This window comes from Haemaphysalis longicornis, unplaced genomic scaffold (genome assembly GCF_048455015.1).
Source record: "Haemaphysalis longicornis isolate Haplotype H1 unplaced genomic scaffold, Haemaphysalis longicornis Haplotype H1 scaffold_2, whole genome shotgun sequence".
Classification (NCBI taxonomy): domain Eukaryota; kingdom Metazoa; phylum Arthropoda; class Arachnida; order Ixodida; family Ixodidae; genus Haemaphysalis; species Haemaphysalis longicornis.
In genome coordinates this window covers 201,220,248-201,246,981 of record NW_027526295.1, presented here as the reverse complement: position 1 = coordinate 201,246,981, position 26,734 = coordinate 201,220,248, and the positions used below count along the sequence as shown (strand labels likewise).

Genomic DNA, 26,734 nt, shown 5'->3' with positions numbered 1-26,734 from the left:
ATACAGAAAAACAGGGGGGGGGGAGGCAAAAGGCAACCAGGATCCCTCCATTTAGCAGGTAGTTCATTTCAAGTTTCTAATTCATTTCTGTTCCAAGTTTACGGGCGAAAATGAGTAGATACCTCAAAGCAAAAGTGCAACGAATTAACAAGCGAGGGCAAAGCGTCCAAGACCCTGTTTGTTCAATACATGCAGCAACGCAAAGTTGCGGGCAGCAAGGCTAGGATCGCCAAAAATGGGTGACTAAATTGATGTTAACCTCAAATAAACTACATAACGTTTCATGCGGATATTATTCTATTTGTGATGAGACACAAAAACATTTTACTTTTGGCCATTTTTCATTGTGTGGCGCAGCAACCACAACCACGCAGCAGCAGACACAACCACGCAAATGCAACACACAAAATTTCAAACAGATGGTGTGTTGTGCCTGCTGCCTTTTGGCTAAGCCAAAGCCAGATTCGATAGCTGCTCATAGTTTTCATGAAACCGAAACCATTAACTCACTGATGAAACCGAGAACACAATGTTTCAACCAAGTTTCAGGCGCTGGGCATCATGGCGGTCGTATCACGCGGAGGTGGGTCTTTAGACATTGTTTTTGTAATCTTTAGTGCTAGATAGATGAAAATTAGCAGCCTTGATGAGCTTCTACTAGAGATGCGTCGCTCAGGAGTGATCCGGTTCTTTTGAGCCGCTCTTTTTGAAGAACGAGTGAGCCGTGGCTCAGTAAAAGTGAACGGCGGTTCTTTTGGAGAGAGGGAGACCCTTCTCGCCCCTTCAGTGATCCGTGTCGAACGGGGCGACCCACAGCACTGCAAACCATGGAGAAAGAGCCAACGGAGTCTAAAAGCCGGGTCAACGCTCTCTGCGCCAGCTATTGCCGGCGCGAGAAAGCAACTCCACTGCCGGGCCAGCTGGGGCTAATTTTCCAAATTTCTCCAGCGCCCCCTGTCGTGGGAGCAGACAATTCGAGCCAGGAGAACCGGATGCAGTTTTGACCCGTTCATCGGCTCTTCCGGTTCTTCTGCTCAGTTCGCTCAGTTCATGGCTCAGTTACTGAGCCGAAGAACCGAAGACCCGGGTCAAATGAGCCGTCGCTCTGCGCCATCTGTTATCGGCGCGGGAAAGCAACCGTACTGCCGGGCCAGCTGGGGCTAATTTTTCAAACTCCTCCAGCGCGCCTCCTGTCGTGGGAGCAGACAATTCGAGTCAGAAGAACCGGATGCAGTTTTGACCCGTTCTTCGGCGCTCTTTCCGCTCAGTTACTGAACCGAAGAACCGAAGAACGGCTCCTGCTCTTTTCGAGAGCCGCTCTTCGCGAAGCGGAGAGGCGCCATTTGGGAACCGCGGTGGCGGCGGCGGTGAATGACAGATCGGGAGGCCGCAATGGCAGCAGTGAGCGAACTGCGTCTGTATTTTCAAAGTAATAGGAAAGTAAACTCCTGTGACCATATAATTCACTAGAATCACTACAGTTACATTTGTGCGTGCAGCTGTTGTCCGAGTCAGGAACGAGCCGCATCTTCTCAACCGCTCAGTTCCGCGGCGATTCTCGGCTCCCGGCGGTTCTTTGGCAGAGCGGCTCTCCTAAGAACCGACGTTCAGCGGCTGCTCGCTCGATTAGAGAATCGCGCTGAGCATGGCTCTGAAGGAGTCGTGTCGGCACGTTCCGGTAGAGTTATTAGAGGCGTATCGGCCGACCCAGCCGCGTCTTGTGTGCAACTTTCGCGTCATCTATTATCGCTGCCAAAAAGCGGACCCGTCTCGCTTCGAATAAACTGAACAAAGTGTTGTTCACCACCACAATATTAAAATTAGTTTCTCGTATCATGTTTTCCAGAATCATTTTTTCTGGCGTCACAGCTCACTAGTAGAGATCATATTTGTGAGGTTATAAAGTTGACAAAAAGTTGCATTTTCTTCTTTATATATCGACCTAGAGTGATTCTGAAATACCACTGACACATAAAAACTTTTGTAATGATGGTGAGGCCAATTCTTTTCAGCACAAATACAGCAGATGTTGTTACAAAATAAATGACTCAATAACAATTGAGTAATAATTTAGATTATGCATGCTTAACACAGGTTACAAACCTAAATGAACCGCTGAACCATTCAAATGAACCGGTTCACTTCAGTGAACTGAGCCGTTCTGAGCCACTCACTGAAGTGAGCCGTTTTGCCCATCTCTAGCTTCTACGTTGATTTCAAATATGTAATTGGTTTTAACATAGATTTATTTGTTCATGAAATACAATGTCTTAAAATTTATTTATTGAGGCAGTCCTTTTTGGAGTTCAGAGCGATTTCGCTTGATCAAACTCAATAATGATTTTTATGGATATAACGAAAAATTCGCAGTTTTCGTACGGCGTGACATCCCGCAGGCACAGATTGACACGTCGGCCTACTGCAGCTCAGTGCAGGAAGTAGTGGCTGTCCGCTGCACTCTTGGCAAACGCAGACTCCTCATGGTCTCGTACTACGGACGGCCTGAACCCAGTTGTTCCAGGCGTGGCTTGCGTGGCAGAGTGAATTTTCAATGGATGGCAGACCTCCGGCAGCACTACCCAAAGGATTACATTCTCATAGCAGGCGACTTTAATGCGCAACACCAGGAGTGGGGTTACCAGAAAATAGATGCCAGGGGCCTGCAGATCGAGCAAGCAACCGAGACGGCACGCTTGATACTGGCCAATGACACAGATTACCCGACACGCTGCAGCGCCCGAGTGGACCAGCGGGACACCACCCCAGACCTCACCTGGGCTGACAAGGGCCTAGTGACGGAATGGAGACGCGGGGCGGACCCAATGGGCTCAGACCACTACCCGCTCTGGCTGGAGCTGTCTGTAGGTGGCTGCACAGGCCGCCCTCGCCGATCCAAAGCAATAGATTGGGATGCGTTCCGGAAAGCAGTGGCAGAACACGACAAGAGGGTCCCGGTGACCCGACGGCTCCTTAGATCAGCACAGGAGGCCACACGACATCTGATGGTAGACGAGTCAGCTCCTACCCCGGATAAGCACTTACTGAACCTATGGACCACACGGGAGAGCCTTCACAAAATCTACCTGACCAATGGCCGGCAATACGGGGATCTCCTCCGAGTGCGCAACAAAACTGCTCAGGCTCGCCGATATGCCAAGCAGCTTGCCCGTTCGAGGTGGTTTGAATACTGCGAAACCTTTGACAAGCACACCAGCACTCGCAAGTTATGGCAAACCCACCGAACCATGTCCGGCAAGCACAAGACACAGAACTCGGCACTCAACATACAAATGGCCTTAGACCTGACGCCAGAAGAATTCGAGGTGGCCGCCGCTGAGGCATTCTTTCCACAACCGGCTATCCCAGCAGACCCACGCACCTATGAACCAAGTAAACCAGCCAGTGACCTGGGAGCTGAGGCACCATTCACTCTGCAAGAGCTGACTCTGGCCCTGGATGCTGCCAACGTGCGCAGTGCTCCAGGCGGGGATGGTATCACTTGGCGAATGCTCCTCAACCTTGACGAACCAGAGAAGCTCCTGCTGCTGGACGAGCTGAACGAGATTTGGCGAACTGGGAGCATCCCAGCAGAATGGAAACATTCGATTATCTACCCCATCCCAAAGTCAGGGAAAAAACCCAACAGCATCAAGAATCTCCGACCTATAGCTTTAACGTCAACGCTATGCAAGCTCCTCGAGCGCATGGTGCTGACTCGGCTCACATACCACCTCGAAGAGGAGAACCCAGCTTTTTTCGATCCAGCCCAGACTGGCTTCCGACCAGGGCTGTGCACTCAAGACAGCCTTCTGCTACTGCGCCAGTTGGTGGGAGGGGGCCGTCGGGGTCGCCTTAAGGTTCCTGGCATCCTCCTGGCAGTAGACTTGCAGAAAGCCTTTGACACGGTGGTGCACACAGCGATACTGAAGGCTCTCGATGGGGCTGGAGTTGGCACACGAATCATGAACTTTGTGCGATCATTCCTGGTGGCCCGAACGTTTGAGGTCAAATCTGGATCGGGCCACCCAAGGACATTCTCAAATTCCAGAGGAGTGCCGCAGGGTGCCATCTTGTCTCCAGTCCTCTTTAACATCGTGATGCAAGGTCTGGCTGTAGAGCTACGGAAAATTCCGCACCTGGGCTTGACATTCTACGCAGATGACATCACGCTGTGGGTGGACCCCAAGGGCACGAACTTGAACACAGCAGATGTACAGGAAATCATGCAGCAAGCCTTGGACACCATCGACAACTACCTCCCTTCCACTGGCATGCAGCCGTCACCGGAAAAGACTAACCTCCTCCTGGTAGGTGGCTACGACTCTGAGCGAGCGAAGATAAGCCTTACACTGGCCGGCAAAACCATCACCCGACCAGCGGAGCGGTGGGTGAGGATCCTTGGGGTTCCCCTCAGTGAGGTTGGTGGACCAAAGGAATGGATCCGTCAGCTTAAGCCAACGTGGCGCCGACACCTCCACCTGATCCGCCGCATAGGCAACCACTTTGGCGGTGCCGGCACACGCACCATCAGGACATTATGCCTGGCAACCCTCACCTCTAAGGCATGCTACGGAGCAGCTTGCTTCACATTGAACCAAACCCACTATGCACAACTGGAGGTCCTCCATCTCGAATGTCTCCACGCAATAACTGGCCTGCCGCGTCACACGAGGACTGAAGAACTCTACAGGTACTCCGGCCTCCCTCCCCTCAAAGCCTTTATCGAGGCACACAATGAAGGCCATGAGCTACGACGGCAAAACACAACTGCGGGTAGAGGACTCCTCACCCTCACAAAAGAACTACCCCCCGATGCACCCAAACTGCCACGCCTGCTGGAGCCTTGGCTCGATGTGCTCCTCAAGCTTCCCAAACCACTCTCCAAAAAGTGCCATCAGCGGGATCATGAAGCGGAGCGTAGAGCAGCAGCTGCCTGTACTGACAGAACCCGGAACTCTGTGTTCACGGCAGCCACCTGGGACCCCATCACGCGCAAAGCCAGGCTAGCTGCGATCTCCCCAATCAACACGTGCAGACAAATCCACGTGCATGAGCACCGACCCAGCCCAGACCAGATTTCACTGTCCGCCATCCTGTGTGCAGTGGACGGGGTTTGTGGGGAGGCCCGTCGAGGACTGAGGCAGACAGGGGAGATTGTGGTGATCTACACAGACAGTAGAGAGGCCATAAAAATCCTTGGCCGCACCCCCAGGACTGGCACGCTTGCTCACAGGATCAAAATGGCAAGCACAGTGCTGTACCAGCAATATGGAGTGGAGGTGAGGGTGGACTGGGTACCAGGTCACGCCGGTGGCATTGGCGATGGAGCCGCACAGGCGTTGGCGAGCGAGCTAATGGACGACCGCTCCGCCCTGGTGACCCAGACTATGCCCGCACCAGACGACCCCGACCCAAGAGCCAAAATTCTGGCAGCCAAGAGGGAGCCAAGGCGCGCCCTTTGGCAGCACATCCCCACCAACCACCACCCACTGCCCCGAGGACTGCCACGGGGGGCTCAGGTCCTCATCCACAAGACACGTGCGGGGGCCGCACTAACAGCAGACGTGCTCGCCAAATGGCGGGCCCCCCACCGATGCAGGCCCGGGGCTACCGACGACGACAGCGACGACAGCGACCACGAACAGGGCCCCATAGTGAGCTGCTCCACATGCACCATGGAAGTGTGCCCAACAGTGACCCACATGCTGTGGGAGTGCCCTGGCTACCGGGACCTCCGTGCCCAGTACCTGCCACCGCACATCAGCACTCTGCATCAATGGACCACCCCCAGCAACAACAGCCGCGACACCCTGCTCTCCCTCTGGGCGTTCGCTCACGAGGCAGGCATCGATCGCCGCATGTGATTGCAAATGTATACCATGTACACGCATGTGTGTACGCACTTCTTTCTCTTCTTTCTTTGTTTCTGTCTTTTCTCCGACACCCTTCTTCCCCTCCTATTAGGCCAAAGAGCCATTCCACAATGAAGACTTTTCATTCATTCATTCATAATGAAAAATGTCTGGTCTGCCAGGTTATGTTATTTTTACTCATTTTGAAGACTTTTGCAATGCATGAAGGAGGTGAACATTTAATATCAACAATTCGTATAAAATTGTCTAATCTTTACTCATTTTTGCAAATAGGTGCGCATAGACAGAGTAATAAAAATACAATCACCTGCCAGATCAATTCAATACAAATGAAATTATACCAGTCTTGTTATCCTAGCTCAAGGGTAAGCTAAGAAAACATCCCTAAGGAAGAGCGTGATCTCACAAACTAAGGAACTGCAGAGGTGCAGGTGGACTTTAATTTACCGATCCATGCCAGAGTGATACAAACAGCCTCACCTGCTAGATCTATTTATTGCAAATGAAATGATATGAGTCTCATCATCCTAGGCCAAAAGCCAGATAATGAAACACTCCGTAAGGCAGAGCATGATGTCTTAAAGGAGCCATGAAGAGAAAACAAAAGTTTGTTTTATTCGAAAGATTAGGTGTTTCATAGTACCCCAAGCGCTTTCCCGGAAGCAAATGATGCTTTATTCACTGAGAAATAAGGCAATTTAAGCCAAAATTTTAAATCTCCCGCTAAAACTGCACATTCCGTGACGTGAACCATGGCGTCATACGAGCCGGTCCATGAAACAGATACTTAGTATGTCGACTCCATATAGCACCCACACGCGGGAGTCAGACAGGAACCGCAACTCGTGCCAAAACCGAGACGGCGGCTATTTTAAAAATACTAGTAAAACCTAGTGCACCCGCAGCCCTACTCATGGAATCGCCTGATCCGGAGAACAAAACTCTCGCCGAGGAGCTCGGGCTTGCAACCTCACACCACTTGAACGCTCAATGCTTTTCAGTGCACGAGCGGCAGGAGTTGTGAGATATGCGGATGGACCGGAAAGCGACCCAGCTTTATTGAACAAGATGTTCCCGGCAGAACACGACCCCATCTGCCCGTTCTGCAAAAAGACGGAAGGCACCCTGCCGCACATACTGGCGGAGAGCACTGAGCTCAAGAATCCTCTACCTTCCCTCCCCCTTCCCCTTCCCCCCCCTACCCGAGCGATGGGAGATCTTGATGTCCAGCCCCGACCTGTCGACGCAGCAAGAGCTCGCGTCCAGGGGCCAGGAGCTATTGGAATCATATGGGACTCGTGAATAGGGTTCTACCCCGTCTGACGCCTGCGAGCGTCACCTGAAATGGGCTCAGCGAAAGTTGTTTCTCTCTCTCTCTCTCTCTCCGCAATAGCCACAACAGACGAACGCCCAGCCGTCAGCACCGCTGCCTCGTCAGCCCCGTCGCGATGGACGAATACAGACTGGTATGTATGTGCCGTATTTTTATTACGGTAAATAATAGTTCAATTTCAGTTGCAGTATCGCTTATGCCAGTTAGCCGGTGTCATGTATGGAAAGCCGTTCGCGCGAGCTCTCTGCCCCGACCAGAAAGATACAAGCGTCACTGCGCGGTGTGTACGGCATTTTTTTCCCCCAAGGTCAGAGCGCTTTGACGGCGATTTGACGAAGTCGGCGACGAGCGCCAGCATGTCCCAGGAGTGAGCTAACGTAAGGGTCCCTGCCGTAATCACTTCCTCGGAAATGAAGCGAGCACACTCGTACTTCCTTTAGCTCTCTTTCTCCTCCGTTTGCAAAGTTCACAAAATGTAGCCACTTGCTTCGCAGAGGTTCGTCGTTGGGCAGCACATGAAAGGAGATCTCCTCACCGGCGGGGATGTCGCACTCCCTCCCCTGTACTACATGGGCATTTCAAAACGCAGCAACGAAATTTCATTGTGAAGTACTCGAACAAACTGAAGTTTTCAGTGGTTGTAAACTGGGAACGAGCTCCTAACAACAGCAGCAAGCCAATACCATTCTGAAACTTCTGCGACGACTGTCACTATCTCGTCGCTGCTTGCTGTTCCTTACTCCCCTCGTTTCTATTTTTACCTTTGCTGGTTGGAGATATGACGGCCAACCTCCTGTGAGGGATTACGATACCAAGCAAAGTCGCGGCTGTGCGTGCTGGGACTGTTCGTTGGCCCCGAAGAGCCTCGAACCACAAAAATTCGTCTGCGCGACGGTGGCGACGGCGAGATGTCGAGTTCGGCTGGCGGTAGTTTCGTACCCATTGGCATACACGCTTGCGTGTTTATTCAGAACTTCAACCGTTTACTCCACCGTTCTTAGGGTCATAAAAGGAATGTGCAGTATGTTTAACAGGCATATAGCTCACTATGCAAACTGGTAAGCCTTGCCTAACTTGCGTTTGCTTTTGCCGGCCTCCGCCAATCGCAGAGCATTCTCGTGTGACATCACAGGTTCTGTTGCGGGAAATGAGCTGGTGGGTCGCATGGTCATTCCCCTTTTTCCTAGTTATGTAGCTTATTTGAACGAAGTGGTGTCAGTATGGTTCTGAGGCGATCTTTCGAATGAACCAAACTTGTGTTTTCTCTTCATGGCTCCTATAAAATAAGAGAGAAAAATACATCTCTAGTTTCTAACTCTTGATTCAGCATAGCCACAATATAAAAAGCACCGTGTCACTCTGTTCCTCAAGGGGAAAAAAAGAAGAATGCAACCGTATCACAAAAATAACCGGAAAAGCTCTATGCAAGTACTGAAAACCTTTGCAAACAGCTCTGGAAAACTACACTTTTTGCTGAACTTCACACACGGTACTTGCTACTTTGAGCAAACTAAAGGAAAGCACCAACATATTGTGCTGCCAACTTTTTTTTTTTCGCAAATAAGACCGAAGCACAACAGCTAACTAAATCTGGGCGTTTCCACAAGGCGCTTCTCGGACCAGATTCGTACGTAACAGGCGCTCCCGGCACCGCCGTTAACGGCGTGTTTCGTCGTTTTTTAATGCGCTTTCAGCGCGTAAATAGTTGAGGTAAAGGTCTCCAAGCATTGCGGCACTAGGAGAAAAGACGTTGTGACAGAATCGCAGTCACTAACGGCAGCGAAAACGCACCCGAATTGAAAATACTGCGGCAGCGGACGCGCGCCTGCAAAAAAAAAAAAAAAAAAAAAAAAATCGGTTCAACTGCATTGGTTATGGCACCGGCTAATCAGAGACGCGGAAAGGGGGCCCCGAGAGCGCGTGCTCCTGCGGCTCGTTCGCTAAATTGGCGGTAACGTTCGTTTTTCTCATGGGACGCCATTTTGAGATAGCACAAAATACGCAAAAAGAAAGCCGCTACAAGGCTAGCCCAAGATGGCTGCCGCTGACAGTCTGCTTCAAGTGTGGCGCGCGCGCGAAGTTCGAGTGTTCTTAGCCCGATTCTCAACGTTTTGCTGCTCCCGCTGCGTTTACAAAGCCGATTTTAAGACATTTCCGGACCAATTCACCGGTGAAACTTTTAGAATAGGTGCTTGAAAGTATATACCTAGTCTTCAAAAATGTGTTTTTCCCAAAATGCATTTTTTCGCGATTTTTGACCATTTTAAAGGAGTACTGACACGAAATTTCAAAGCTGAGATAACTATGTAAAACGCTTCCTTTTTATCAGGAGATATCTCCCAGCAAGTTTCAACAGCAACCGTTCAGTGAAACATATTTAAAATCCATTTTAATCTTCGCCCACACGAGAAAGCCCAGAGTGGGCCGACGTGACATCATCTGCTACGTGCCCCAAACTGCCGACGTCGGGGCTCCCGTGACGAAGCCGACGCGCTGGCTGTGGTTGGCGCGCGCTGCTCGGGCGTGTGTACACGTCATGGTTTTGGGACTGACGTCATGCTGCCCGGGCCTGTGGGGACGGAGAAGACCTCGGCCGGTCTGGGCGCGCGCGTGCGCTCGCTCGCGCGTGCTTCCAGAGAGGCAGCGATACGGCAAGAATGGTGACGCCATGTGATACATGCTGTCATGGCGGCCGCTCGGCGTTTTTTTGTCGAAACCGAAACTGGCACGAATAAACGACGCCGTAAATGAATGTTTACGCTGCGCTCGACCGTCTAATCTGTCATTCTATGATTAGTGGGCTGGTAGGCACGCATAGCAGTGAAAAAAACGTAACATAAAAATTTCGTGTCAGTACTCCTTTAAGACCCGCGTCCCATTCAAGCGGGTTTGGCGCAACAGGGGCGGTTTGGCGCAGCTAAACACGTTTGGCGCTCAATGGCAGAAATGGCGCAGCTGTTCCACCCCTGCCCACTTCACAGGCCCATGTCCACAGCTCTTCACCTCCTCACTAGCCCTCATGCGAACAATACTTATGCAACCATCTTATCCTACAATGCCTTTGGATTTTAGGTGAAGCAAGAAAAATTTTCACGACAAAAAAGCAAGGAGCAAGGGAACTGCAGAATGGATTTAGACAAGACAGGCGATTAAATGATAATTTGTTCGTGATAATGCAATGCATTGAAATCGGAAAAGCACACAATAGACCATTATGGTTTACATTCTTGGACATTAAATGGGCGTTTGACAACGTAAACCGAGAACTGCTGTGGAGAATGCTGAAACTCCAGGGATTAGATGATATAAAGACAATAGAGTGCACCTTACATGGGAAGGACAGATATGCGCCCAGCAGGTCGACACCCATCGGGGACTGAAACAGGGATGCCCTTTGAGCCCAATACTGTTTATGCTTTACATGGCAGGGTTAGAAAAGAAACTGGAAGAAAGTTGAGTAGGGTTCAGCCTATAACCCATATGCTGCAAGGCGAAGTAGTACAACAGCGTATTCCGGGAATGTTATACGCATACAACATTGTTCTTTTAGCTGATAATCAAACCGATATGCAACGGCTAATAAATATTAGCTGCCAGGAAGCCACCGACCTCGGGTTAAATTTCAGCCCAGAAAAATTGGGAGTAATGATTTTCAATGACGCTACCACTGACACAGTGTCTATACAGCAAGGCGAATTACCCAGTGTGAGTGTGGATAAACGAAGGGAATAACTACTTAAGAACCCACGAGGAGCAACTTAAGGGAAAGGGAAAGCGAAACGCAGCTATAAGAAGCATAGAGCTCTGTGAGGTATAACAAATATGAAGTAGTGAGAGGAATGTGGAAAGGAGTAATTGTTCCGGGTCTCACATTTGCGAATGCTGTACTCTGCTTAAAATCAGATGCTCTATCAGGCTTTGAAGGGAACCAGAGAACGGTAGGCCGTTTGGCCTTAGGTGCGCATGGAAAAACAACTAACGAAGCAGTACAGGGAGATATGGGCTGGGCGTTGTTTGAAGTTCGAGAAGCACAGAGTAAAATATGTTTTGAGATGAGGTTGAGAGCAATTGATCAACGAAGGTGGGCAGCTAAGGTTTTTAGGTACCTATACTTGAAAACCGTGGACACGCAGTGGTTAAGGAAGACTAGAAGGCTAACGATGAAATATGGAAAGAACAGTGGAGAATCAAAAACAGCCAAGGTAACCAAAAAAGAGGCAAGGCAGATTGAAACGAATAAATGGAGAGAAAAAAAATGGAAGCTAAAACATCGTTAGCGATGTACAGGGCTGAGAAATTGAACATAAGAAAGGAAAATTTCTACGATAATTCCCAGAGCAGTGCTTTGCTTTTTGAGGCTAGAGCAGGTTGCTTGCGAACTAAGAGCTCTGTGGTGAAGTATTCACAAAATGATGGGGTATGCGTGGTCTGCGGGAAAAGAAACAAACTATGCGGCACATAGTGTTAGAATGTGAAGGTATCCATCCAAATCTTCACGAGGGAAATATTCAGCTTCCAGAAGCTTTAGGATTTAAGGGTAGTACAGAGGAAGTTAACTTCACGGCTGTTGAGGCGACGAAAAGAAGATTAGAATGCTGGTGAATGAAAAGCAGTGAGGGGAATATTTCCTAGGACAGTTACCATCTGTAACTAAGTATTTTGCGCCTGCCCTAAGCAGTGCTAGTATTATACCAAGAGAATAAAACATAGGTATATTGGTAAGATGACATGTGATCACCCCGCTACAAAGGGGAAACCAATAGCAATCCTCAATTATCATCGGCAAACAGCACGTCGCAACAGAGAAAAACGAGAATGGCCTACCTGGCATGCGGCCGCAGCAAGGGAAACAATTCCTTGCAGACATTCAGGGTGCCAAAGAAGTTGGTCTTGACAGTAACCTCTGCTTGCTCAGAGAACGGCGCAGTGGAGGCACACTGCAGCAGAACAAGCAATTGAGAAAAGACGCTGTCACAAAACTAGCTTGCTCTGAGGCACTCTCATATCAAACCTCATGGTGCAAAGAAACATGGGGTATTTTTATACTTCATTTACAAAATTTTGTTTGTGTTGGGCAGCACTACACAAAAGCTATCCATCCACTGCATTTACATATTAGGGCAGGTGCCTCGTAGGCATCGTGAACCCCCCCCACCCCCCCCTCCACTCCACTCCGAGACTATGTTAATTCCCTGCGAGGACACATGCGCGCATTTCCCCTTCAATTTCCACGTATGTGAATTCTATGCCTCTATGAACTCTACGTGAACTCTAAGGCGGGCGTTGTCATATGCGTGTCGTACACGTGAAGCTGTCAGGCATCGTGAAATTGCCGTACTCCTCGTTGGCGCGCGGCCCGAACTCTCTCACCGTTTCCTGCCCTCGCATACTATTTTCTCCCCCCCCCCCTGCACTTTGTAAATTCTCATCTGTTTAATTTACTACACCTCCTGTGTCCTCATCTCTTGCCTACTTTTCTTCCAGCACTTCCAGTACTTTTCTGCCAGCACCCGGTCAACGCGTACGCTGTTGGGGCGCATTGGCGAGCGAGTACAGCAATTTCACGACGCCTGATGTTGTTGCCGAGCTTCACGAGTACGGCACGCATATTACGACGAATATCGTGGCCCGAAAACCGCAAGGCGGACGGTCGCGACGGCGGTAGCCGGTCTCGCGAGCGCAATAGCTGCGAACCGCACTGCGCGGTCTCGTGTAGGAGGGGGGGGGAGGGGGAATTTTTCACAACGCCTACGAGGCACCTAGCATTGCAGTTATACACATTTCAATCTCAGTCTGGTTCCTCCTGACCCCTCCCCCTGCCCTTCCTGCCACGCACTATTCACACAGGAAGTCATAATGCATAACAGGTACCGTCGCAATCCAGAAGCTGACCTATAATAGGAACCAAAGAAATCCTACCCATAACCATAAGTAAACAATCGTAATGTATAGCCGTACAAGCGGAAATTCAGACAATAGCATTGCTTATGCTGTCAATGTCAGATGTCAAGGTGTGTGTATGGTACAATTAAACCACCCTCTTACAATTTTGACCTGCTTTCCTAAAATGCTGTGTCTAATGGTACATCCGACGCATCGCAATCCCAGAGGCTAAAGGTGCATCAAACATACCAGGGAATGGGATTCTGTAGCTGTGGCCCAAGATACACTATACGTGCTGAGATCCTAGCGGCAAAAGGTACCTGGTCCAAATGTGAATCACAGAGGGCACCTGAAACTGAAGGTCTAAAGATACGTGGGACATGGTCGGTGAATGCCAGTACTACCTGCTGGTATATTCCAAGCAGGCCAGAGGCACTCCCCACTTGCCGTCTACTTCATGGCTCACAGCGAAAGCAGCCTGTATTGATTTCTACCCAACCAGTCGAATCACTACTGCTCAGTGACTGATCAGTCACAGTTTATTTACTTTTTTTGGCATTGTGTGTGTGTGGGGAGAAAGGGGAGGGGGGAGGGGGGGGGGAGGGGAGGTCAGGAGTGCACCTGGATGGTCAGTGAGTGGAAGTGGTTTAGGAGGCTGGGTAGAAATCAATACAGACTGCTGTCACCATGAGTTGTGATGAAAACAGTGAGCATAGAGCGCTTCTGGACTGCTTGGATTACACTAGCATGTGCGTCCCACATACAGGTACTGACACTGACTGACCAGCTATATATAGGACACATCTTAACACTCCCAGTGCCATGGTCGTCCTGACATACCTAAAGCCTTTGGAATTCGGGTACGTCAGACGTACCTCCAGCCTATGGGATCCTGGCACATTTGAAATACCGGTAGACACTTCGCCCCTAAAATTACTTGTTGACCAACAATAAAAACATTACGTGTTGCTCCAAACTTCTAGAACAACCCATAGTTACGCTCAGCTTTACATATGTGTGTGTGGGTGGGCACATGTATGTGTGATGGGTATATGCATTTCAAAGGAACAATATATAAATCCTCTACACACGCAGAACAAGTCGATTTGCGGTCAAAAGTGCAAGATAAAACAAGTAGAATTAAAAAGAGGGGTCTGTTCAGCCAATGGGATAAAGCCATTTTGTCGGGAAAGTGATGACTACAGAGCGACTCTTTTCTTTTGTGTGGTTAGCAGTGGCATGCATTGCAAAATTAGCAGCACTAGTTCAGAAGATATTTGGGAAAGGGGGTTACAATTTTCCCCACCTTTTTGGGGATCATTAATGTACTAAGGCATAGATGTCAAAATAATGACAAAAATCACTGAATGCCCACAATCAGCAGCTATGCAACTACAGAACTAACAGTGCTAAATGAATTCACGCATTAAGTACTACGTGGCTCTGCCCCCTGAAATCCTCAAAGCTAGACCGCATTTGTGAGCATGCGTGTAAACTGCAGCTATATGTGGCACACAAAAAAGAAGAAAAAACTAAAGCCCTCCTTGCCTTGTAGGCAATGCCAGCATTGTTCACGAGCACGTCCAGGCCACCGTAAGTGTCCTTGAGGTAGTCCCGAAACTTTTGGATGCTGCTGACATCATCGATGTCGAGCTGGTGGAACTTTGGGTGTAGCTGTTGCTTGTTGAGTTCTGCCACAGCATCCTTCCCTCGCTGCTCATCCCTGGCTGATCATGAAAAAAAAAACAAATTAAAGAATTGGTGGGCCAAACCATTCATCTGGTGGTGGATTACCATAGCAAAGCTGTTTAGGTTTCATTGGGTTGCAGTGAGAGCGCACTGTTGATGCATTGACATTTTATCCCACCAAGATTCCCCACAAATGGCTATGGGCTGAATCTACAAGAGCAAAAAAGGGGGAGGGGGTTACGTCCATAACTGAATCGGGGTACAAGACCGGCCGTAGTGTAAGGCTCCAGATTAATTTAGAGGGGCAATTGAGACAACATACAACTTTATTTTACTCAAACCACTTAACGTTTTACTGTACCCTCAGTGGTTGTCTGACACCCAACGATGCATTATTCACTCAAAAATTCAAAGAAGCAGCTAAAATTTCAATTTTACCACGCACCACATGTTTTGCGATGTCAGCAATGATGCATTAGAGGCAGGTACCTCAAATGGGGAGAAATGCTGAAATTCAAGAGGAACTGAAACTGAGCTTTCCTCCATGCAGGAGGCTATGCCAAAGTGCTTTTGGTTTCCGTCGACCTTTATAGATGGCGTAGTGATGCCACTAGGCGACCACTGGTGCTCAGTTTATTTCTGATCCAACCTGTACATGCCGCATTTTGTTATGGTCCATAGTAATCATTTAATGAAACGTTAGGTATTACTTGACAACAGGGTTCCATCAGGCGGTGTTGCGTCAGAAAATCATTTGCACACCAACGATGTTTCGCAACGCTGACGAACCATAGTTCCAAAGTATGCGGTGCTTATACTTTTCCTCATTCCTTTGGAACATCTATTAGTTACCCCACCATTCTCAGCGCTATACAATATGCACTTAATTTCTGTTGAACTTCGCTAGCCTCAGCCTATTCCCTAAACGAGTCGTAATGCGTCATTACACATTATGTAAAGTAGCAAGTGATTACACGACGACTGTGTGGTTTCCTCACTATATACCTTATTTGAGTGAAGTTTGCGTTCAAAGTGATGTCGGTGCTACTCTAGTGATGCAATCTTCCTAATTAACCAAACTTGCTTTGGCCTTCATTTACAAAGCTGTACCAAACCTTGACACACTGAGCCTGCAAAAGCAGCACCATACCATACAGCTACAGCAACCAGAGGGGTTGAGATAAGGGCTGCGCTGTGATGAGATAAGGGCTGCAGGTTCAACAAACCATGGGTAAGTCTACAATAACCTGTCACCCCAATCGTAACATACCTCGAAGTCCAGGTGTACACCCAGTGCACTAAACATTAAAACTAAATTTAATTTCCTGTTTCCATAACTAAACTAGGCCCACCAAATACAACCAGCACTCGCCTGTCAGGAACACATCACCATCAAACTTCTGACACAGGAACTTCACAATGCTGAAACCGATGCCCTTGTTGCCTCCCGTAACCTGCACACAAAACAGAAACAATGGTTAGCAAAAAAATTAAAAAAAAATCTATTCTAGGTGTGTAGCTAACGAATGTATTTTAAATCCAATAAACAATGTAAAAGAGTTCAATTTTCACGGCTCACAGAGCAAAGAGATCAGGTGGTGAAGGAGGAGGTGGATGAGGGAGAGGGGGAAACCTTTTTTTAACAGTGAAATCCAGCTGGTTAGCAGGCACGGTCCCCAGTCCTGGACTCCAATGGTGTGACCTGCCGTCCTGACCCTTTCAGCAAGCTAAAGCTGCTGACTTAGGTCCAAGCTGGCAAGTGTACTTTCCCACCGCCTACATTTAGGACTAGGAATTGGTGCAAGGTCTGCGTGCTAAACCATATGGTGTAGTGTCGCTGGATTGTCAGTGTCGGCTTGGGGGTTTATATTGTGGGGTGAACGGCACGTAGCCGTGTGGGGTGTGGAAATGCATTTGTTTGGAGTTGTCGGAGGGTGACCTCTCGTTATTTTGCCAGCTTTTCAGCCATCGGTGGGAAGGTGCATCGTGCGAGTGTGTAGTGTTGGGTGATTTCGTTGTACATAATGAGCGAGTGTCTGGCACTCTCATCATACTCTGAGACGTCGACAAGTACATAAGTGCTTCTTGTGCACCTCTCTATGTTGTCTTTTTGCCCTGCGAACAGTGAATATAGCCCAACTGAATTTTTTTTTTTTTTCTCAGTTTTCTGTGCTTCAAATTCTAGCATAGTAATTGCTTTAGAAGCATATTTGCATTGCGAGTAGAGCACCACAAATTTATGCACAAGAAATTCACTCTGCACCACGATAACGTGTAATGGCAGGCACTAATACCCCAGCTACACTGGCGGCCAAACGTCATTCGAACTGAATGTCATTTGACTCAAATGAGGGGCTTCAAGTGCTATTCAGAACCCGCCGTGCTCCATTACAATTTCGATGGCATTCGAAAGCTTTAACAATCACTCGCCATTTTGCATGGCGCTGCTGCTGCTGAGTTCTGTTTTTACACAATAATGCATCAATCAAATTAAGCAGCAGTCTATAGCATTAAAATGATATCAAATTATAAATAACGTAAGCTGTGACACGGTTTTTGCGTAATCCTGAATCACAATAGAGGTTTTTTTGAGCTGTCTGGCCACACCGGTTTGTCGCTTGCCCGCACTGGTGCCGAGAGCATGAAAGTATTAAATCGTGATATCATGAATTAAGTGAATGAGAAGTAAACAAAGTCCCACAATTAAGAATATTTTGTTTGTTTTAAGTACGCCAGTAATGTATTTGTTTATGCCGACTTGGAACACAGTGCAAGAGTGCTCGAAATGGCATTCGAGAGCCCCAAATGTCTCTCTGGGTGCTCATTTGGCTCGAATGTCATTTGAGCCGATTGGCATTTCAAAACCCAGTGGAGCAGCACAACTTCGCATCTGAGTCAAACGACATTTGGCTCAAATGACATTTGGATGCTAGTGTAGCAGGGGTATTAATTATTCTGATAAAATTTAATCGTTACGGTGTGTCCTAATACAATCAATGAGCAGCCAGATACAAGCAACTGCAGTTACCGTATTTACCCGATTCTAACGCGCCCCCGATTCTAACGCGCACCCGATTTTTCGGGACCAAAAACCGAAAAAACTTGCACCTCCAATTGTAACGCTCACGGGACTGTGTGGCCCAGACAAACGAATGCAAGAGAAACGGGCGATTTATTTCCAGAAGTAATCTCACTCATCTCACTCCTCGTCGCTCTCCGCTGACCAAAACATCTCGGCCTCGGTGCCTTCAAGCGCGTTCGCGATGACAGACTTCTGAACGAACGTTCAACCATGGTCGATGGGATCGTGGACCACGCCTCTCACGCCCATCCCGAGAGCTTCTCCAGAGGTGCACGCTTCAGCCGACCGCTCGTTTTGAACGCGTGGGAGCCGCTCCTGCCATTGCTGTTATCAAGCGCGCAAGTGAAACGATTTGATGATTTGTGTGAACGCCGATAGAAAAACCTAGGCGCCTGTCCGAAAAATTGTTGCTAAAGCTTTAGCGCCATCTTGAGATGGCGATGGCGATGGGCGGGACGAAATCTCCGTTGTTTCGGCAGTTTAGGTTTTGTATTCGATTCTAACGCGCATGCGATTTTTCGACCTATTTTTCCGGAAAAAAAGTGCGCGTTAGAATCGGGTAAATACGGTACTTTCACAAGGTTCTCATCAGTGCTGTAGCAGCAAGAAACGGGGACAGACAGTGTGAACTTGGCCACACGTGCATGTAAAAACAGGGTCTTGGCACACAAGATTGGCAAGCTTCACACCTCCACCGGCCCACTACTTTCATTTCTCAAAAAAACTACAAAACAACGGCCCAATCCCGCATGTCCACCTGCCATATCTGCGTGCACAAATGGTCCAAACAGTTTACAAAAAGCAAGGTAAAAAAAGGTATCTATGACACAATTAAAAATACCATTGTATCAGCTATGGTGAATCACATTTATGGATAGGTATTTTGGTGGCCTCGAGGCCATCAAACTGGCAACAACTCGCTCACACTCACTCAAAACAATTTTTTCATTGAACAATAACTCACACCCACATTCCCCATTCAGCCTCGCCACTTTCACTCAGAATAGCTCACTCCCATTATGCACTCACAGTCACCACTTGCATTCGCATCTCACACGTACTTGTACTCACATTCAATACTCTCATTTGTGGCTCACACACACTCACACTCGCCACTCGCATTCACCAATTCACCTGCACTCCCCACTCAAACATAAACTCGCACTATCTGCGAGAGACGAATAATGAGTGCCACTCACAAGTGGCCACCTGGAAACCTGGAACTCAGGTGCTATGAAGACAGCAACAACAACGAATGAAGAGAACATACTGCTCCGCATTTACAGCAGCTATGGGCCCCTTGGAATGAACTACTAACAGCTGTTGGCTCAAAAACATCCCTGTGAACAGGATTTCAGTGCGTTTCAAAGTACCCTGGTGAGCAATTTAAAATCAGCAGCACACCTCTATGGCACACCTTACTGCATCGATGTAGTTTTGGCCCGTAAAACCCTACTTTGAGTTTCAAAGTTTTCGGTTGAGTTATGAGAAAGAATTTTGCGTCATAGTACTGCAAACTTATTTACTGAGAGCTAAGCATAGCCAAGAAAATAAGGTGTTAAGCCAGAGCTTTTCATTTTCGCACACGTAAGTGGTAGCCATTATTCATGTGGAAGTAAAAATGAATGATGCTTGCTCGAGGTGTGATAGAAGGCAAAAGAATGGGTGCCAGGACTAGAAGAGACAAGAACACTAAATAAAGGGCAAGGTCATGTTGTCTACTTACCGTTTTTTTTCTGTTTCTTTTTTTTCAATGCTTTCCCTGAATACACAAAACTATGGATGGCTATGTGACTATGGTCAAGTATGAAAACATTGGTTTAAAATAGAAACAAATTTTGATAATCTAAAAGTTATACTCCAAGCAACTTTATTGTAGTACTCACTATTGCTCAAGCAGTCAACAACTAATGAGCCCCATCAATAGGCATTGTCATTACCCCGTCAGTAAAAACTACAAAATCTGAAAGGTCAGGCATTATTAAGCCATCTCTTAATGCAGGATATTTCAAACATGCCGGTGCTTTTACCAAGATTATATAGGACCATTGTAACAGTTAAGCTTAGGATGAACAGACACTGAAAAAAGTAAGAAGTGTTTTGGATGGCAACCAACAAAAGCTGCGAAATTAGGTGAATGTGCTCATCCAACCTATCAAAATCTTCGAGTTAACATAATGGCTGGCCGCCCCAACCACTTGTACCTAATCTCTTGCCTTTTTGGTGTTCAGAACACTATACAGTGGCTGTTCGCATGTCCCTTTTCATGGAGCAGCTCCTTGAGATGAACAGATTAAAATTTCAATAAGGCACAGAAGCTGCCACTGGAGTTTTTAATAAGCTTTTTAGTGACACTAGCTGCCACAATGGAAAGTATTCTTGCTACTGCACAAGTGGAGACCTGCAAATCCAAGCTCTAGTTGCAACAATTTCACAAAAACATGAGAAAAATTCCAACTATAGTGAGCAGAGCTTTAGAAACGAGGCCTTAAAGGGACCATGCGGACAAAATACAAGTTTGTTTTATTCAAAAGATTTCGTGTTTTATAGTGCTGCTAGCACTTGTCCGGCAGCAAATGATGCCATATTCACTGAGAAATTACTCAATTTAGGTTAGAATTTTGATTCTCCCACCAAATCGTGCGTTTTCAGGACGTCAGCAATGAAGTCATAAGCGCGCGTATACAAACGAACTTTCACTGCATGATTCGGCTGCAGCGCTGCTTGCCGTGAGTCTTCCCAAATGGGGCTACCATACTCATGCACGAGCACAGATTGTTGTGTGCCGTTGCTGTTTTTTACTGTATTTGCACCTGGCTTGTTTTTGTTACTGTAGAAAGTAATCGTTTCGTGAAACATGGAATATCCTCGACAAACAGGGTCACGTAAGACAACGTCACTTACGCCAATCAGCCAGTGCGTGTAAGACAACTCGAAAGTGGCGGACTGCTGTGCAGCTAATACAAGCACAGTGCGTGCAGTACCAGCAACAGTACGCATCAGTGCTTCTATGTTTACGTGTGCTTTTGTAACTTCCACTGTTTATCCCCCATTCCTAGTGCTATAAAAGAATGTGCCCTAAATTTAAAGCTCGTTCAGCAAGCTTATACGCCTCGAGATTCGCGATCGCTGCGCCGCCTGCCGCCGCTTCTCCGCGGCGTTAGCGGGATTACCGCTGCGTGGCTGATAGGTGGTCATGCAGTGTTTTGGTTCTCTTTCGCTTCTCTTTGCCTTTACGCGCACTAAACAACTTGTTATGGTGACGTCTGTAAGCTAACTGCATGTTTAGGGCACTTAAAAAAAACAGCTGCGTCTTGGTAGAGCGCTCTAACGCCAACAAGAGCTACCCGGGGAGGCGGTTTTGCGCGCGTCTTGGCCGCTCTTTCGGGCGTCGGCGACGGCAGCAGCATATCACCGCTGTCACTTTCGAACACGTCAGCACAAGTGAATTCTATTTATTGTCGCCTCGTTTAGTCCTGATATTGGCAATGAAAGTGGTTGGTTCGTTTTGCAGCGCAGACAACAAATGCGGCTTTGCTTCGAATATGTACGTCGTAGAAAAATATGTTTCGGGGATGTGATAATCCAACAGCTGACAAAAACTTGTGCCTTTTATGGGAATATAAGCCACGCGAAAATGTTAAGTACACTAAAAGGCTGTGCATTGTCAGATATGTTCCCACTCATGCCTTATAGTAAGAACCAAGGTATATGTTAATGAAACCACGGGATAATGAATGGTCGGCAAGTCAGGAATAAATATAATAGTCGTACGGGAATGAAAAAAAAAAACCCAGTGCAGCTTCTGAAATGCTAAAGACGTTTGTTTGAGCAAGGTAGTATTGACCAGACCAACTAGATGCGAAATGCACTGATATTTCGCTAGACATGGGGGGGGGGGGGGGGGGGGAGGAGGAGGACGATCAACTATTCTTGTTTACAAATGCGGAGCGAAATCAACGACTTAACGTTTGAGTAATCACACACACAAGCTGCGTGTTCACTTTTCGTTTGTTTTTTGCCTTCAACGAACAGCTGATCACTCGGCGAACGCATTTTTTGAAGAATACAGGGTAGGCAGTTCACAAGCGATACGAGATGTCGTTGGAAGAGTTGATTGATTGATTACAGTGTTTAACGCGCTGAAGCAACGGAGACGATGAGGCACGCCGTAGTGGAGGGCTCCGGATTAATTTTGGCCACCTGGAGATCCTTAACGTGCGCCGAGATCTCGTACACACGGGCTTGTTGGAAGAGTGTCGTATCTGATAAGGGTCTCTGATTTCGGTTTATGCTAGATTCTGCAGTCTCCCTGTGTCATATGACGATGTTTCGAAGAGTTTGGTCACGGACGCGGATTACTCTATAAGCCCACCTTCGCGCTTCTCGTGGAGGATAAATGTAACAGATGAATCTTTGCGAGCGCTCACATCGGGACAAGACGACCCATCATTATATTTGTCGTCGTGTGCTGACTCCGGGGTGTAATTTTGCATTATCCATCGTACTTCTTTGGTACAGTGTTTGTGAAATTTATGCCGCATTGGCTTGTTCATGGTACTGATCAATATCTGATATGTGACATTGGCAGGCGTAACTTACGTGCTGTCATGTATGAGTGTTCTGCTGGATTTTGTAAGGGCACAAAGTCGATTTACATCATAGTGTGTATACGGCCGCATACGGAGACGCTGCCACTAAACTTCAGGGCAGCGGAATTGCAATCAGCTGCATGCAAATGCTGGCTTCGGGACGCCGGCCTGTGACACACGCCCGGCGCTCATATAGATCTCACTAAGAACGCGTCATAAAAGTTTATACTCTCGTGAACACACTACGCTTGCAAACAGAGTGCCTGCTCCACGTTATTCGGTATTTCGGACGCGGACAAACGGTAAATCGCTGTCTTGAACGAGCCAAAAAGCAACGGCGACAGGGCGGAACGGGCCGGGGACTCCCGCGCCTGCTTTCGAAACGGGCCGCTAGGGGGATTTCAGTGGCGCCCCTACAGGCCGCGCTCGAGGCGTATAAGCTCTGCCTAATTTGCGTTTGCTTTCGCCGGCCTCCGGCAATCGCCGAGCTGGCTGGTATGACATCATGAATCTGTTGCGGGAAATAAGCGAGTGGGTCGCATGGCCCATCCCTTTTTTCGTAATTATATAGCTCATTTGAGCAAAGTGTGTGTTAAAAGTGGTGTCAGTATGATTCTAACATATGGCAATTTTTTTAATGAATGAAACTTATGTTTTGTCATCATGGCCTTTTTAAAGCCATCCTATGCACTACCACTGGCATACGTGGTTCTGCAGATTTATGTTCAGGTCACGGCTGTTCATTCCATTTCAAGAGCTCAATAAGGTTAACCCCACGGCCACGGTTCTCGCAGTTTTGGCAGGACAGGCGGTGTTGGAAGGGGTCTGGAAAATACTGAAAATGGAGGGAGAGCCGGCTGGACCATGTTTTAGTATGAATTGTACTGTGATAATACTTTCTCTTCTCTTTCCCGCTTAGGATCCACACTCCCACCAGACCACCACGAAGTCCCTCAGTTCCGTGTGAAAACTTCCAGTTTTCAGACCATAAAGCCCCAGTCGTCTTGCTGCTTTTCTGTCTCTTTTTTCAGTTTCCGCAATTCTTCCTCTCTATCTGTTTCTGCAATGCTGCCGCACATGCCCGCTTGCTGCCGACATGAAGTGATTGTCTTTAACACGACGACTAACAATTTAGGTGCATGTCACGCCGAAGTTTAAATACCCTTGTGTTGTTAACCGGTCGGGGTGCACATACCGAATGGGCGTAACTCAACAGGTGATAACTCGTCTCGACGGAACTTCAGTGGGACGTTCGTTCCGTCCGTGGTAGCTTTTGTCCCGTACGGACGGAACTGTCCGTTTGTAAGGAACGCACATTTGCCACGCGCGAATGCACGGCTTTTGTGGAAACGGCCGACGCGTGGCTTGAGCAGCCTGAATACGTGCACAACGTAGCAACAGAACTTCAAGGCCAACGAAGGCACTTTTCGTTCTCTGGAGCATCAGTCACAAAAAGCGCTCTACGTGGTGAGTTCTGAAAAAAAATAGCTTACCACAGCGACACGAGACGACGACATGGTGCGACAAATGACACTCTGCTGAGAGCAAATGATACGAAAAAATCCGTAAATGCGGCACGTAACGTAACGCCACAGAACAGGGAGGAACGCGCCTTCAAACTTTTTAAACCGGCTAGCAATGGTAGCAACACTAGCAATAGAGTGCACTTTGAACCGAACACGTCACTAGCATGGTCACTAGCGACACAACAAACGCGTGGACGAATGAATGCACACTACCATTTTAACTATTCTGGGGCGGAATTCTTAGTTTTGTCCATTTAATGTTCGTTTCAAGCATAGAGTTTCGTATAAAACTCTATGGTTTCAAGCATAGCCACCTGCCCGACTGCCCACTTCGAGTCATGCTGTGAGAAGATGGCTCAGAGCAGACGACACGCACGTGACACAGGACCAGCAAGACCAGTTGGTTTCTGTGCCTCGCAAATGCATTTTGCCGCGAAGCTGTTACCTACCTCTGCCCACGGAGGGCCCGGTGGGGTACCCTAAAGTCCCTCGATCGGCTGATGAAGGGACTTTAGGGTACCCCAGCGGGGAAATGTCCGCGAACTGAAAACCGGGTAGGGAGACAGGGCGCGGAGCGTCATCAGCCGAGAGCCAAGGAGCGCGCGGGGGAGAGTGTGGCGTCAGGTGGCGTCGGCAATCGGCGTTGTGCGGCAGCCGAGAGAGAGTGAGCAAGAAACTTATGACGGGCGGGAAAGGGCGGAGTCAGTCTTGAGTCGGCGCTCGGTGCTGGGAAACGCCAGCGCCCGCCGCAAATTATGAACACCGCCAGCTAGCAAGACACTAGCATATGCAGTTTCGTGCACATCGATCCTTTGGCCTGCGCCCTGGTAATTCGTCTTTTGTTTCGTGAATGTTGGAAACTCAATAAAAGTGGAATAGCTTTCTAGGTAATCCGTCCCCACATGAATGGTTCAGTTTACATTTTTTTTAAACGGACACAATAACTCAGAATCCCACTGATGGGGTCAAACTGCTGTCTTCTCTGGACACAGGCGAAAAAAACAATTGGAGGACCATTTGGACCTGTTGAAAGCACAATTGGTTCAAATGGAACCATTTGAAAATGCAAATGGTTCCATTGGCCCAATTGCGTATTGGCACGTCCGATTTGGCCTCCAATTGTTTTTTCGCAGTGTCTAGAGTCATGTCCGACGGAACCCAAAATTGAAAACTAGAGTTACATCCGACGGAACTTTAAGCCAGCTTCTAGAGTTACGTCCGACGGAACTGATCAGAATTGAAAACTAGAGTTACGTCCGACAGAACTTTAAGCCAGTTTCTTAAGTTACGTCCGACATAACCCAAAATTGAAAACTAAAGTTACGTCCAACAAGAGTCCTGGTCCGACGGAACTTAGTTTTGAATTACGTCCGGCGCAACGTAAAGCACAAAAATTTATTACAGCTAAAGGCGCCAAATACCGTGACGCTCTATATGTCTAATCCGTACGCAACATTGAGGTTCCTCGATTATCAGTCCCGGATCATCCGCGGACTGCCCGAGACGCGATCCGGTGCTCGATTTTCCCATGTATTCCTATGGGACTTCCGGTCCGAATGCAGTCCTCGGACTACCCGCGTACAGTCCAGGACTGGTAAATCGAGTGGGCCAATTATTGAAATGGTACCTTGTACAATACATGACATCCAATTCGAAAACAGAAATGTTGCTGCTTTACGGCCAAATCGGTTCGGAATCATAGTAAATCATAGGTAACATGCTCGACAGCGCCGGTTTCTCGTCGGTCGAGTGGCTAGGAGCGTGATACAAGCGCCCACACTACTGCAGCGATCTGGGTTCAAATCCCAGCTGGGTTAATGGAGTTTTTTTAAATTAAAAAATTCAAAATTTTTCTCTACTAGTCCACGTACACTTCTATCCATTTCCAACACATGCAAGCAAAGGAGAAGCCGGGAATTGACAAAATAAAACCTCCTTACGTTTTTAATTAGTCAGCCACATCAATTAACTAAAATTTATCGACATTTCTTTAGGACTACCAGGACATTCGCTTTATTACCGCTAATCAATTATTTATTATTAGGGGTAGGTTACTGATCGATTAATGCTCTAGCCATGATTGTTTTAACCGGTTTAAGCTGGTGATCAGAAAACTCATAATATTTCATCGACAATTCGTAGACTTTGTACATGAAGTCGACTTGTTCGTGTACCTCTGAACTCGTGTATTTTCATTCCACAGGGCAAAATTTTGAATAAAAGCTACAAATATACACGGCACAAAAAACCAGTGGGCAGTTATATATACCGTTTTGCCGTTGTATAAGCTATTCCTGTAGTAAGCAAGGCACGAGTAATCGGCGCCATCTGCACTCACGGCGGGTGCTGATGTTCCTGATTCTAGAAACGTATGTGTGACGAACGAGCTGATAAGCGTCTCGCCCGCATAATGCGCCGTGACGATGAAGCACTTACGTTATCTGGAATGTGTGTGAAAATGTGTATCAGAATATTGATCTTATTTCTGCTACTACATAATTATTTTTGGTCATTTGTTCTTCCAGATTAACACAACCGAAAAATCAATGCATAAATCCAGCCGATTAATCGGTTTAAAATATTAACCGACGCCTGGCCCTATTAATTATATTTGTTAAAAGACTATTGACCCATGTAAATTTGCTCTCGGCAAACTGCAGACGCTACAAACTGGCACTGCGCCCACTGCACGAGGTTCAATTTCGTTAATTCCCTTCTCCTTTGCTTACATGTGTTAGATATGGAAAGACGTGTAC

At 47.7% G+C, this 26,734-nt stretch overlaps 1 protein-coding gene across 1 annotated transcript in view; it reads right to left on the bottom strand.

Moving 5' to 3' along the window:
* LOC144169777 (carbonyl reductase [NADPH] 1-like) overlaps positions 1-24,113 on the bottom strand; it is a 55,542-nt gene extending 31,429 nt beyond the window's left edge. Inside the window, exons 1-4 of the mRNA XM_077699111.1 lie at positions 23,946-24,113; positions 16,151-16,232; positions 14,638-14,816; positions 12,031-12,143 (exon numbers count right to left, since the gene is read on the bottom strand). Coding sequence (XP_077555237.1) covers positions 12,031-12,143; positions 14,638-14,816; positions 16,151-16,232; positions 23,946-23,969 — 398 coding nt within the window. The 5' untranslated portion in view covers positions 23,970-24,113. The remainder of the gene's footprint in view (positions 1-12,030; positions 12,144-14,637; positions 14,817-16,150; positions 16,233-23,945) is intronic.
* Positions 24,114-26,734: the final 2,621 nt, after the last annotated feature.